This window comes from Trachypithecus francoisi, unplaced genomic scaffold, assembly GCF_009764315.1.
Source record: "Trachypithecus francoisi isolate TF-2019V2 unplaced genomic scaffold, Tfra_2.0 Lachesis_group1, whole genome shotgun sequence".
In the NCBI taxonomy this organism is placed as follows: domain Eukaryota; kingdom Metazoa; phylum Chordata; class Mammalia; order Primates; family Cercopithecidae; genus Trachypithecus; species Trachypithecus francoisi.
The window spans coordinates 140,062,110-140,077,263 of NW_022681454.1; the positions used below are offsets into that span (position 1 = coordinate 140,062,110).

Genomic DNA, 15,154 nt, shown 5'->3' on the forward strand with positions numbered 1-15,154 from the left:
AGGGTAAATTTGCCTAATAAATTCTTGATGCAGGTTGAGCATCCCAAATTTGAAATGTTCGAAAATCCAGTACTTTTTGAGTGCTGACATGATGCTCAAAGGAAATGTTCATTGAGACATTTCAGATTTCAAATTTTTGGATTTGAAATTCCCAACCAGTAAATATATAATGCAAATAATTGAAAATCCAAAGCACTTCTGGTTCCAAACATTTCAGATAAGGAATACTTAATCCATGCCACTATATAGCATAAATTTTAAGTTTTGCTTGGAAGTATGTTGAATAGGAGAAACTATCAGTTTACAAGATTGGAAACTCCATGAGGACAAGCACCTGTTACATTCACTTCTACATTTTGGTCAGTGCTTTTCCTCAGCAAATTCAGTAAATGTTTATTCACAAAGTGAGTGGTTATCTACTGTAACTCTTGTTATCTCTAACTCAATGAAAATATTTTCAATAATGATTGTTTCGTTTTCCTTCAATTTCAGAATGATTGACTGGCTATCCTGGCCAGTGGCTCAGCATGTGGATACATGGGTAATTGCACTCCTGAAAGGACTGGCAGCTGTCCAGAAGTTTACTATTTTGATAGATGTTACTTTGCTGAAAATAGAACTGGTAAGTGGGAGTGTGGAAATCTATTAGAATATATAGACTCGTAAAATCAATATTTTTATCCTTGGGTGGTATCCTTGAAAGCATCTAATTTTGAGTATGTTATTGTTGGTTTGTTTGGAGTAACAGTTTTGAATAGGCTTTAGAATTTGTTTTAAATGTCATTTAAATATAAGTAATTACTTACTCTGGGCATGGTTGCTGACCCCTGTAATCCCAGCACAAGGCGGGCAGATCACTTCAGGCCAGGAGTTTAAGACCAGCCTAGCCAACATGGCAAAACTCCGTCTCTAGTAAAAATACAAAAATTAGCTGGGCATGATGGTTCATGCCTGTAGTCCCAGCTGCTCAGGAGGCTGAGGCACGAGAATCACTTGAACCTGAGAGGCAGAGGTTGTAGTGAGCCAGGATAGCACCACTGCACTCCAGCCTGGACAACAGAGCAAGACTCTGTCTCAAAAAAAAAAAAAAGTATAAGTAATTAAAATAATTTTTTCATTTTCAGATATCCAATACGAAAACATTCTTTCCGTTATCTCTTGGGTCCACCTAATCAAGCTTTTACCACTATTACTCTACCAAAATTACCTTTGACACCAGTGCTTTCCAGTGTTGCTAAACTCACAAGTCATTTCTCAGGCCTCTTCTCATTTGACCTGTCAGCAATATTTGACACAGTCAGTCACTCCCTCTTGTTTCCAGGACAGACATTATACTCTCCTGATTTTTGTCCTCCTTCACAGGCATATCAGTCTCCTGTACTTACTCTAACTTTTAGAATACCTTACAGTTCAGTCTCTGGTCCATTTTCTTCCCAGTGCATACTCACAGCATAGGTGTTCTGTGGCTTTAAATAACATCTCTAATTTGATGACTGCCAGATTTATATTTTTAGTCCATTTTTCTCCCTTGAACTCCATATTCATGTATCCATCTATCTTTACATGAATGTCAGATTCACTTTATCTACAATCTTACTCCTGATTTTTCCCTCCCAGACCTAGAGGCTCCTCTATCCTTTCACTTGCTCAAGCCAAAAACCTTGAAGCTATTCTTATCTTTTTTTTATTCTCTCTCAGCCCATATCCTACAAATTCTACTGACACCACCTTTAGAATATATCCAGACAGAATCCTACCACTCTGATCCTACATCATCATCCCTTGCTGCAAGACTGCAGCAGCCTTTGTGCTCCTGTTCTTGGTCCCCCGTACTTATCACACAAGGTCCTGTGTATTCTGGCCCACTTTTTGTCTAGTCCCATCTCCCACTGTTATTGCCTCGGTCTCTTGCTTCACTTACACTGTCCTTTTTTCTTCATCTGTAGCACACCAGCCTGAAGCCCTCAAGGCCTTTGCAATGCTGTTTGCCCTGCCTGTAATGCTCTTATCCCAGATATTTGCAAGGCTTATTCACTTCCTTCAGTTTTATAATTGGATATCACTTCTTTCATGAGGCATTTATTGAACACTATGTAAAACAGCAGATTTTTTTGCTACACAGCATTCTCTATTCATCATATCCTGCTTTAAATTTCTTAATAACACTTACCACAATGTATTACTTTTTATTGTTTCTACCTACCCTCTAAATGGTAAACCCGGTATGATAGAGATTTTTTTTTTATTTCGATCCACTGTTGTAGCACTAGTCCTAGAACTAGGACAAGTAATAGTATATGCTTAACAAATATTTGTTGAGTGAATTGAATGAATGGTGGACTCGGGAGCTGTCGCCTTGTAAACATAATTTGACAAATTTTTATTTCGTTGGGGAGTTTTAACAATTGGGTTAGGCCAATTACATTACCCTTGATCTCTGTCACGTTGTTATTTCCTAACTTCATCCTTCTCCCAAAGTTTAATTACATAAGTTTTGTTAGAACTTTCCAGGAAGGGGACATTCATATAAATAATTTTTAGCTCTAAGAAAATAACCACTGTTGGATTAATGATTTTCCTACAAATTCTTAAGGTGGTGTCTTGTCTTATTTTGAAGGTTTTTAATCGACTTTGGTTTCCTCTTGTGAGACCTGGTGCTCTTGCAGTTCTTTCTCACATGCTGCTTAGCTTTCAGCATTCTCCAGAGGCGTTCCATTTGGTAAGTTGTGACATAAGCTTTCCACTTTGAAAAAGCCTCATTTTGAAAATTTAGTTTAATATTGAGTCACATTTTTATGTAGTAAAAATATTGCAAGTTAGTCCCAAATCTGTTTTCATGTAGCTTTATGATTTCCTAGAAAACTGAGATTGTGAGATTTCCCTCTAAGAATGTATTTTCGTGTCTTATTCAAACTACTCCACTTGCAACAACTACCAGCAGTTGAGAGTTACTGTTCACATGGGAGATGTCACTGATGGATGTCTGTTGCACAAATGAACAGTATAGAAGGATTAAAATGATTGAAAAGCACTGCTGTAGAATTTTGAAAGTATGAAAACACATCAGTCTTTGCAAGCTTTTCATTCACTCTCAGCCTACATCCTACAAATCCTGTTGACTGACCTTTAAAATACATCTAGAATCCTACCACTTTAAGCCAGCTGAATCATTGGCTTTTATTTGATTTCAATTATTTGATTATCAGTTACTGCAGATGAGAAATGACAAATTGTAATTTTGGTCAACTGTCCATTTACCACCCTAGGGCATCATAGGAAAACAGTGCCTTTGTGTGGTTACTTAATTCTTCCAAAGTCTAATCCTGTTTTATAGGACTAGAAACTCATTATCAATAAACCCACAATGGAAAAATCTTAGGAATACTGATTCACCATAACAAACGTCAGAGAAGACTAATGAAGTTCAGAATTCCAGGTGTTTTTATTTATCTAGAATATATTCACATAGGTTGCTCAATGTCTCATTTCCACTGAAGGAAAGTCCACAGGCTTTGTAGTAAGTAAACCTTACTAGCATGTAATTACATTACATATTACCACTTAGGATGCGTGATTTCTGCAGTTAATTGCCCTAATTTTGGTGAGTTTAATCATCAAGCAATAACCTTATATATGTATAATAGAAAACAAAACTCAAACTTGAAATAAGATAGCAGGTGTACTAGCAAAGTCTTCCAAGAAAAAAACATCAATTATTTGTCCTTCAGGCACAATCATGTGTAAGACATTTGAGAAAAGGCTTTGTTTTCCACATTTTTTTTAACTTTTAGATTCAAGGAAACATGTGAAAGTTTGTTACATAGGTAAACTCGTGTCACATGGGTTTGTTTTACAGATTATTGCATTACCTAGTTATTAAACCCAGTACCCAATAGTTATCTTTTCTGCTTCTCTATCTCCTCCCACTCTCCCCGCTCAAGTAGACCTCAGTGTCTGTTGTCCCCTATTTTGTGTTCATGAGTTCTCACCATTTTGCTCCCACTTACAAGTGAAAACATGGGGTATTTGGTTTTCTGTTCCTGGGTTAGTTTGCTAAGGATAATAGCCTCCACCTCCATCCGTATTCCCGCAGAAGACATGATCTCATTATTATGGCTCCATAGTATTCCATGGTGTATATGTACCACATTTTGTTTATCTAGTCTGTCACTGGTGGGCATTTAGATTGATTCCATGTCTTTACTATTGTGAATAATGCTACAGTGAATTCACGTGCATGTATCTTTATGGTAGAATGATTTATATTCCTCTCAGCATATACCCTGTAATAGGAATGCTGGGTCAAATGCTAGTTCTGCTTTTAGCTCTTTGAAGAATCACCATAGTACTTTCCACAATGGTTGAATGAATTTATACTCCCACCAAGTGTATAAGTGTTCCCCTTTTTTTTGAACCTTGACTTTTTAATGATAGCCATTCTGACTGGTAGGAAGATGGTAGCTCATTGTGGTTTTGATTTGCATTTCTTTGCTGATCAGTAATATTGAGCTTTTTTTCATAAGCTTGTTGGCTGCATATATGTCTTATTTTGAATAGCATCTGTTCATGTCCTTTGCCCACTTTTTAACCGGGTTTTTCTCTTGTAAATTTGTTTAAGTTCCTTATAGATGCTGGATATTAGACCTTTGTCAGATGCATAGTTTATAAGTATTTTCTCCCATTCCATAGGTTGTCTATTCACTCTGTTGATAGTTTCTTTTGCTGTGCAGAAGCTCTTAAGTTTAATTAGACCCCGTTTGTCAATTTTCGCTTTTGTTGCAATTGCTTTTGGTGTCTTTGTCATGCAATCTTTGCCCATTCCTATGTCCAGGATGGTTTTGCCTAGGTTGTCTTCCAGGGTTTTTATAGTTTGGGGTTTTACATTTAAGTCTTATCCTTGATGTAACGAACATCGATACAAAAATCCTCAACTTGCAAACCAAATCCAGCAGCACTTCAAAAAAGTTAATCCATCATGATCAAGTAGGCTTCATCTCTAGGATACAAGGTTGGTTCAGCATACACAAATCAATCGCATAAACAGAAATAAAGACAAAAACCACATGGTTATATCAATGGATGCAGAAAAAGCTTTCAATAAATTCAACATGCCTTCATGTTAAATACTCTTGATAAACTAGGTATTAGAGAAACATGTCTAAAAATAATAAGAGGCATCTGTAACAAACCCACAACTAACATTATACTCAATGGGCAAAAGCTGGAAGCATTCCCCTTGAAAACCAGCACAAGACAAGGATGCCCTCTCTCATCACTCCTAATCAATATAGTACTGGAAGTCCTAGCCAGAGTAGTCAGGCAAGAGAAAGCAATACGGGACATCCATATAGGAAGAGAAGAAGTGAAACTATTTGTAGATGATATGTTTCTGTATCTAGAAAACCCCATAGTCTCAGCCCAAAAGCTCCTTCAGCTGATAAACAACTTCAGCAAAGTCTCAGGATACAAAGTTAATGTACAAAAATCACTAGCATTCCCATACACCAACAGCAGCCAAGCTAAGAGCCAAATTAGGAAGGCAATCCCATTCACAACTGCCACAAAAAGAATAAAATACCTGGAAATACAGCTAAGCAGGGAGGTTAAAGATCTCTACAATGAGAAATACAAAACAGTGCTCAAAGAAATCAAGAAGACACAAACAAATGGAAAAACATCCCATGCTTATGGATAGGAAGAACCAATATCATTAAAATGGCCGTACTGCCCAAAGCAATTTACAGATGCAGTGCTCTTTCTATCAAACTACCAACGACATTCTTCACAGAACTAAAGAAACGCTATTTTAAAATCATATGGAACCAAAGAAGAACCTGAGTAGCCATAGCAATCCTAAGCAAAAAGAACAAAGCTGGAGCTATGACACTACCCAGCTTCAAATTATACTACAGGGCTATAGTAGTATATTAAAACAGCATGGTACTGGTACAAAAACAGGCACATAGACTAATGGAACAGAAGAGAGACTCCACAGACAAGGCTGCACACCTATGACCATCTGATCTTGACAAAGCTGTCAACACAAGCAGTGAGGAAAAGGCTTCCTCTTCAATAAATGGTGTTTTGACAACTGGCTAGCCATATGAAGAAGATTGAAGCTGGACCCCTTCCTTACACCATATACAAAAATCAACTCAAGATGTTTTCCAAATTTCTAGGAAGGAGATTCTCTGACATAACTTTATCATTCATTCTAATGTTTATTGCCCACATTGAGGACATTCCTTAATCTTGTAGTGGGTAAAGTGGTAGTTAGATCACCTGTAACTCCAAATAACTCAGTAAAGAACTTGGGCTTAGGAGTTGCTAAGTATGAGCAATAATCTGGAATCAGCATCATAATTCATTATACATTGAGAATATCTTAGGGCAAACCAAAGTTGATGTTAGAATATGTGGTGTTACGGGTCAGGTTGCTTTTCTCACGCATTTTACCCAGTAGAATAAATTTGTTTTAAACAGATACCATGGCAGATAGTAATAATGGAGAAAGAAAAAAAATCAAAGCTTCTAATTAAATAAGTTTTAAACATTTCCTCAAAAACTTTAGTATTATAATAATGTAAAAAAAATTTAGTTTCACTTATTCAAAAAAATCAACTTTCACACATTTAGAAGGTAATAGCCTGCTTGGAAGTTTATTTGTATAACTGTGAAAGACCAAGTCTTATTTCCATGTCATGATAGTGTTGACCATTTAGGATATGCTAATAGACAACCATATAACCCGATTACAAAGACCTAATCTACTTTGACAGATTTGGAATTATAAATTTAATAATCACTTCTAAAATGTTTGTTTCTTCTGTCTCCCTTCACCTTTGAGAGAACAATTTAGATTTCTGACTTCTAGCAAGAGAATATCTGATAAATGTGGCTTTATGCAACAGAAGTGTAATTCATATTTGCTTAGAAATGTAAAGGTGGTAGCAATAGAATGAACTCACTAGGAACTGGTAGTTTTATGGTCACATCAATGCCTGTGATGGAGGTAAGATAAAAGAAGGTAGTGCAAAAGCTACAGTGTGATTTAAGCACAAATGTAAAGCAAGACAGAGCAGAATGGAAATAGCACTGTGTTGTAAGACTGTGATTGTTCTTTTTGTGGGAAGGAAAGGGAATTGATGAATTATTACTATAATTGCTGTTATTTCTGTTTGATGGTATGACCCTAACAGAGTTACAACTTTGCTTTTTACCATGAGTTAGCAACCCCAAAATGTTCTAGAAATAGAACAGAAAATACCTTTTACCATAAGAAGTGTACATATATAGTATCAGATTATAATTAAAAATTAATTGAAAAAATATAGTATCATGCTAATGGAAAGAGCCATGTCTGTAAAATAGAAGTTGTTTCATTTTAATAACCTCCTAAAGATATGACTGGCTCTGGATTGATTGACTTTTTAGTTTAATTTTACAATGAAAGAAGATGGTTGTGCTGATGATTAATATTAACAATATTCTATATGTTTATGAGCGATGATCATTGTAGATTTCACTTTTATTTTTAGCCCCAGTCCTTTAAAACTAACAGAAGTTTCTGATGCCATTTATTTTTAGAACTATCTCATCTTTTGGAGGGTGGGAAATGGGATTTGTTAGTAAGAATAGCCACTCTAACGTAAGGCATAGTCTCTGTGCTTATCTAAAAGTAATCTTATTACCTGATCTGCAATGTTAGTTACACATGTAAAGATTTTCTTGAAGTAGACTTTAATGTGCAGTGTACTTTTAATTCTTTCAAGTAAAAAATTTTAAATTCACACTAGATGGAGCTCTTTAGCTAATTCTAGGATTGTTTTTCAAATGTTTATTCCCATTGAATGATCTGATAAATATAATAACCCTAACAATTTCAACCTACAGCATTTTTCAGAATGGTAGCAATGACTAAGATTCGTATTTTATACCTTAGTTTATGTTTTAGATGGTAAGGATGAGGGGAGGGGTCATATATGGGATTGCAGTCATATGTGACTTCGAAAACTAGATTTACCTTGATATTTTAGAAATGTTTAACTTAATAGAAAAACTCTGTGACTGAACATACAGAAAAGTATTTGCTGATCATATATTGTTTGTATTCTGTTTGTAGGCTAGAGAATGTGTTACCAATTTGTATAAAGTCAGCACTGTTTATCCTTTTTTCCTCTTCAGATTGTTCCTCATGTGGTTAATTTGGTTCATTCTTTCAAAAATGATGGTCTGCCTTCCAGTACAGCCTTCTTAGTACAATTAACAGAATTGATACACTGTATGATGTATCATTATTCTGGATTTCCAGATCTCTATGAACCTATTCTGGAAGCAATAAAGGTATGATGATAGTTGTACCAATATTTGTGGAGTTGTGTTATATTAGTAAGGTGAAACATTCTTATAACCAGCTACTCAATTTACTATTTTATGGTAATGGGCTTTTTGTTTGAAAAATACAGTTAGAATCAGGTTTCATTTATGCTTAGGGAGTAACTGCTTTCTTGCTGCTGTCACCATTCTAAATTAATAACCATATTTCTTCATTTCTGCAGTGTCATCAATTATAAGGCATATCTTTAAATTTATAATAGCTTTTTGGGAAATTTGTTTAAAAAGAAATGTTGGCCGGGCGCGGTGGCTCAAGCCTGTAATCCCAGCACTTTGGGAGGCCGAGACGGGCGGATCACGAGGTCAGGAGATCGAGACCATCCTGGCTAACACGGTGAAACCCCCGTCTCTACTAAAAATACAAAAAAAACTAGCCGGGCGAGGTGGCGGGCGTCTGTAGTCCCAGCTACTCCGGAGGCTGAGGCAGGAGAATGGCGTAAAACCCGGGAGGCGGAGCTTGCAGTGAGCTGAGATCCGGCCACTGCACTCCAGCCCGGACGAAAGAGCAAGACTCCGTCTCAAAAAAAAAAAAAGAAATGTTACGTTAATGCGTGCATCAGATTTGCACCCCAATATTAGAAGTGTTAAAGTATATGTAGAGTATGTCTTAGAATACAGGAAATGGAGTTTAATAAATATTTGACTTTGATTTCTTCCCCTTTTTAATTCTTTTTTTTTTTTCTTTTTGAGACCGAATCTCGCTCTGTCACCCAGGCTGGAGTGCAGTGGTGCAATTTCTGCTCACTTCAACCTTTGCCTCCCGGATTCAAGCAATTCTTCTGCCTCAGCCTCCTGAGTAGCTGGGACTACAGGCACCTGCCACTACACCTGGCTAATTTTTGTATTTTCAGTAGAGACAGGGTTTCACCATGTTGGCCAGGCTGGTCTCAAACTCCTGACCTCAAGTAATCCGCCTGCCTCGGCCTTCCAAAGTGCTGGGATTACAGGCGTGAGCCACTGCACCTGACCTCTTTTTGAATTATATTTTTGCTGTGGACTGTTCATCAGTGTTTCGAATCTTTACTTGAATTATTTGTGGAGTTATACTGTGTTTCAATTTTATATGTAAATGGATCTAAAAAGCACTTTTTTTTTTGGACAGTCGTGCTCTGTTGCCCAGGCTGAAGTGCAATGGCATAGTCATGGCTCACTGCAGCCTCTACATCTTGAGCTCAAGTGACCCTCCTGCCTCAGCTTCCCAAGTAGCTGGGACTACAGGTGCACGCCACCACGCCAGGCTAATTTTTTAGTTTTGGTAGAGAAGGGGCCTCACTGTGTTGCTCAGGCTGGTCTTGAATTCCTAGGCTCAACTGATCTTCGTCCTCCCAAAGTACTGGGATTACAGGCATCAGCCACTGTGCCTAGCCTGAAAAGCACTTCTGTTTGTGTTGAAGACTGGATCACAATAAACATACTTTCCTCTCAGTAAACTTACTGCATAATCAGTGTATAGCAAAAGAATTGGAGAACTGAACTCAGCCAAACTTAATCAGAAATTATTAGAAATCAATCCTATTGGTGGTTTTTTGTTTTTTTGAGATCTGAATTTCAATATAAAGGTCTTATCTTTACTTCTGTATCTGAGATGGATTAAAAACAGTTGTTTTTACTGTATCATTAACTAAATCAAACTTATTTTGGTTGAGCTCAGAACACAGACTGTTAAGCAATTAATATATATTGCTAGTGTGACACTTTGACACTTCAGAAGTAAATTATGTACAGGAGCATTGTGGCGTGGATTTGATGGTAATCTCTTTCTACATTGGATCCATAGATGATAGTTGCTGCACTTGTTAATTGATTGCCATTCTTTAGTTCGTCAGAGTTTTTCATGTTGAAAATTCTGATAACTCATATAGGCTCAGAAGAAACAAGGGGCTCGCTCTAAGCCCAAAGAAAGAAAGCACTCTTAGCTGTCAACAACAACAACAACAAAAATTAGAAGATTGAAACTCCTTCAGAAAATGTTTGTTTGCTAAGGTCTAAGTGCCAGATGCTAATAGCAGTCCGGATAAGCCCTAATGATTTTACCAACTTCCCTTAACTCTCCAGTGCTCTATTCATTCTTGAAATAATTTACACATGAAATGTTATCTCATACTTCACCAAGTTGATAAGAAAAATCCATATGTTGTAATAATTTTCTATATGGGTAACATGAGATTAAGTTTTATTTTTCTTAAAGGTCATTGTGCATAGATGCTTTCGTTTCTCATTTCTTAATTACTTTGCGATTTTATTTCTAAGCGTTAATACTGAGTAAATATTAGTATTTAATGAAAAGGAGACATTTTTATTACAAAATTTGAAAAGAAATTGTTTGCTTATGTTTAACTGTGTGCTAAAATTTAAGTCTTCATTCTACTGCCTTTGAATAGCACTGCAGTTTATTCTCTGACCCCAAAGTTTTATAAACATTTTGCTGGCATGTAGAGAACATAAATAGTTCAAATGCGACTTGAATTTCCAGCTTTTGAGTATTTTTCAACTTGATAAACTCTGTTATTAGATAGTATTTATTTTTGCCATACAGTTAAATTTGATATTTTGATGACTAGCCAAGTACTACCAGTTACTTCAAAACTAAGTGGGGGGAAAGAAAGTTCAAATGTCAATGTAAGAATCTTCATGCTGTTAATTAAACAACAAAAATAATTTTTACTTTACTCTTAAACTGTTTTTCTTCTTTATGATCTATAGGATTTTCCTAAGCCCAGTGAAGAGAAGATTAAGTTAATTCTCAATCAAAGTGCCTGGACTTCTCAATCCAATTCTTTGGCGTCTTGCTTGTCTAGACTTTCTGGAAAATCTGAAACTGGGAAAACAGGTCTTATTAACCTAGGAAATACATGTTATATGAACAGTGTTATACAAGCCTTGTTTATGGCCACAGAGTAAGTTTAAATTTGAATCTTTTCATTTTAACTGTAGAGGTTGATGCATGCTGATGAAATATAAGATGATAGAATTGTCTACACATTATTCCATATAAATGGCATAAATGTTAACTTTTATTGCCTTATTCAGAAATGAAATTGCTATTAGTGCTCTGAAACTATGAAAACGTTAACATTAGGCTGGGTGTGGTGGTTCACACCTGTAATCCCAGCACTTTGGGAGGCCGAGGCAGGTGGATCGCCTGAGGTCAGGAGTTCAAGAACAGCCTGGCCGACATGGCAAAACCCCATGACTACTAAAAATACAAAAAGTAGCCGGGCATGGTGGCGGGCGCCTGTAATCCCGGCTACTCGGGAGGCTGAGGCAGGAGAATTACTTGAACCCAAAAGGCAGAGGTTGCAGTGAGCCAAGATCGTTCCATTGCACTCCAGCCTGGGTGACAGAGTGAGACTCAGTCTCAAAATAAGAAAAGGTAACATTAATTCTGCTTATTATTCATTGCATTTAAATGCCACTTTAAAGAAATTACTCTGACAATTTTTTTTTTTTTTTTTTTTTTTTTTTTGAGATGGAGTCTCACACTGTCACCCGGGCTGGAGTGCAGTGACACAATCTCAGCTCACTGCAACCTCCGCCTTCCGGGTTGATGCCATTCTCCTGCCTCAGCCTCCCGAGTAGCTGGAACTACACATGCCCGCCACCATGCCCAGCTAGTTTTTTGTATTTTTAGTAGAGACGGGGTTTCACCATGTTAGCCAAGATGGTCTGGATCTCCTGACCTCGTGATCCACCTGCCACGGCCTCCTAAAGTGCTGGGATTACAGGCATGAGCCACTGCGCCCAGCTACTCTGATGATTTTTAACAGTGTAAAAGAAGGATTGATTGCACCTATTCCAGAGTTTAAGTGTGCTAGAGTACTTCACTGTTATTATCCTGTGAGACTAAAATTTTTTTAACCTATATGTGTTTTGAGGGAAGTCATATATAATTTTATCTGCCCGTCGGTATTTTGTTGTCAGATCAACAACTTTGTTGCTGTTTAAGAAGTGTAAGTTCTGCTCTACCCCAGGGCATTAATTGCTGAACACATGTATAAACAGACATGTTTCTTTCCCCTCTTAAGAATTTTCTTTCAAATCCGTTTTCTTTTGCACCTAAGCAAATAGGAAATCAGAAGTTGTTAGTTATGTGAATGCTATCTGCAAAGGTACAAAATAATGATAAACTCTTCCTGAAGACAAAAACATGACTGAACTTTTCTCCTGAATACCAATAAAGTATTCATAGAACTTGCCCAAAGAGGTTTACAAATTGAGTTCTAAGCTTTTCCAAGTTGTTACACCTGCCCAGAGGAATCTTAAACTATCAAATGTCGAATATGGCCAGGCGCGGTGGCTTGCACCTGTAATCCCAGCACTTTGGGAGAGTGAGGCAGGTGGATCATGAGATCAGGAGTTTGAGACTAGCCTGACTAACATGGTGAAACCCCGTCTCTACTAAAAATACAAAAATTAGCCGGGCATGGTGGCGCGTGCCTATAATCCCAACTACTCAGGAGGCTGAGGCAGGAGAATCACTTGAACTCGGGAGGCAGAGGTTGCAGTGAGCCACGATTGCACCACTGCCCTCCAGCCTGGGTGACAGAGCGAGACTCCATCTCACAAAAAAAGAAAGAAAGAAATGTAGAATTCGCTTTATTTTATTGTTGGGCCCCAGATTATAATACCAGCACTCAGGTGTCTTTGGTTTCGTTTAGCATTAAAGAATCCCCGTCTTACCATCAGAGGTAATCTAGTCCAGACATCTCCTTTTACAGATGACACAGAAAACAGAAAACCAAAGCAGTTGCAACAGCAAGAGCAAATAAAAGGTTATCTCTTACTGAACAGTGGCCAATAATATTATCTCTGAATAGGAAGACAGCACATTTTATTTCTTAAGTAATATATGAATTCTTCTTCATAGTTTAAAAATAGTTAAATTTTATATAGAATAAAAAGCAGACATTCCCATTTCCAAAGGTAATTTTGTTAACAGTTTACATTGTTCCAGACCTTTTTGGTACAGTTGCATGTTTGTATTTAATATGAAAGCAAATGCATTTTTTTAAAGAAAATTTGCAGAGAATCCTATTTATATATTATTTTCCAGCCACTTGCTTTTATCATTCAATAATTTGTATTTGAAATACTCCCATGTTGGGGCAATACAGATCCGTGTCATTCCCAGTAAATGTGTATGCCATCATTTATTTATTAAATACTTATTAAATTAAACAAGTATTTAATAAATAATCCTTTAATAATGCTCCTATTGATGAATAGTAGGTTGTTTTGCTTATAATTAACATCTCTGTCCTTATACAGATATAGAGGATTTTTCTCTGAATATCCGCCATATTTTTGAATATCCTTTGAATATCTTTCAAATTGCTCTCCAGAAAAGCTATAGCATTTTGAACTATGATACTAATATAAGATTGTACCTAATCAGCCTTTTTAATTTTTTGCCAATATGAAGAAAAATGCCTCTTTTAATTTACATATCGCTGCTAATTATAGAGTTTTTTCCCTCTCTTATTTTTCTTCATTCATTTGTGTTTCTCTTCCAAATAACCTGTTCTTTGTTTTGTACATCTTTTTGTTGGGTCTTTTCTGTTTTCGTGTTGATTTTTATATACTCTGGATGATCATGCTTTGCTACATGCTTTTTTCCAGTCACAATTCAAATTTGGGGGGTGTTTTATTTATAATTTTTTTTATTTTATGTGTCCCAGTCTTCTACTTTTCATTTATAGCATCTGGACTTTTGAAGGCCTTTACCCTCTAAATTTCTTCCTTCTTTATTTTAAGTACTTCAGTAGTTTTGTATTTTATATCTAGCTCATTAGTTCTGTGGTATCTGTGATGGTGTGTAATCTTATGTAACTTCATTTTTTACCAGATGGATACCCAGTTGTCCCTTTACTTTTTTTTTTTTTAAGTAGTTTATCCTTTTCCCTTGCTGTACTCTGAATGACTTTAACTTTATAATGTGTTTTAATGACAGCATATTTTTTTATTTCATGAAGATTTGAAAGAATTTAAGTTGTTTACTTATGTTATAAATTAATGGCTTAAGCTATTTCTATTTGCTAATCCAGAAAATAGAAATAACATGTGATAGCACATAGTCCATTAGCACACTTTACAGTAAGTGTTAATTTATTGTCATTCTTCCCTTCCTTCTTTACTGTTAGATAAGTAACTTCCTCAGGAAAAGGGCCATAGGTAAATGAAATTTTACTTTAAGGACAATAAATTCTTGAACTGACTTGCTTTTAGCTTTTAAGAAATGCTTTTAAATGGCCAGACACAGTGGCTTATGCCTGTAATTCCAGCACTTTGGGAGGCCGAGGGGGCAGATCATTTGAGGCCAGGAGTTCGAGACCAGCCTGGCCAACATAGTGAAACCCTGTCTCTACAAAAAATACAAAAATTGGCCGGGCGCGGTGGCTCAAGCCTGTAATCCCAGCACTTTGGGAGGCCGAGACGGGCGGATCACGAGGTCAGGAGATCGAGACCATCCTGGCTAATATGGGGAAACCCCATCTCTACTAAAAAATACAAAAAAACTAGCCGGGTGAGGTGGCGGGCGCCTGTAGTCCCAGCTACTCGGGAGGCTGAGGCAGGAGAATGGCGTAAACCCGGGAGGCGGAGCTTGCAGTGAGCTGAGATCTGGCCACTGCACTCCAGCCTGGGCGACAGAGCCAGACTCCGTCTCAAAAAAAAAAAAAAAAAAATACAAAAATTAGCTGGGCACGTTGGCACGCGCCTGTGGTCCCAGCTACTCAGGAGGCTGAGGCACAAGAATCGCTTG

The 15,154-nt window shown here is 37.0% G+C and overlaps 1 protein-coding gene across 1 annotated transcript in view; it reads left to right on the plus strand.

The window, feature by feature from the left end:
- Positions 1-15,154, plus strand: part of USP38 (ubiquitin specific peptidase 38) — a 40,457-nt gene that overhangs the window by 10,769 nt on the left and 14,534 nt on the right. The window contains exons 3-6 of the mRNA XM_033215355.1: positions 493-622; positions 2,618-2,719; positions 8,185-8,343; positions 11,098-11,291. Of these exons, the coding sequence (XP_033071246.1) occupies positions 493-622; positions 2,618-2,719; positions 8,185-8,343; positions 11,098-11,291 (585 nt within the window). The remainder of the gene's footprint in view (positions 1-492; positions 623-2,617; positions 2,720-8,184; positions 8,344-11,097; positions 11,292-15,154) is intronic.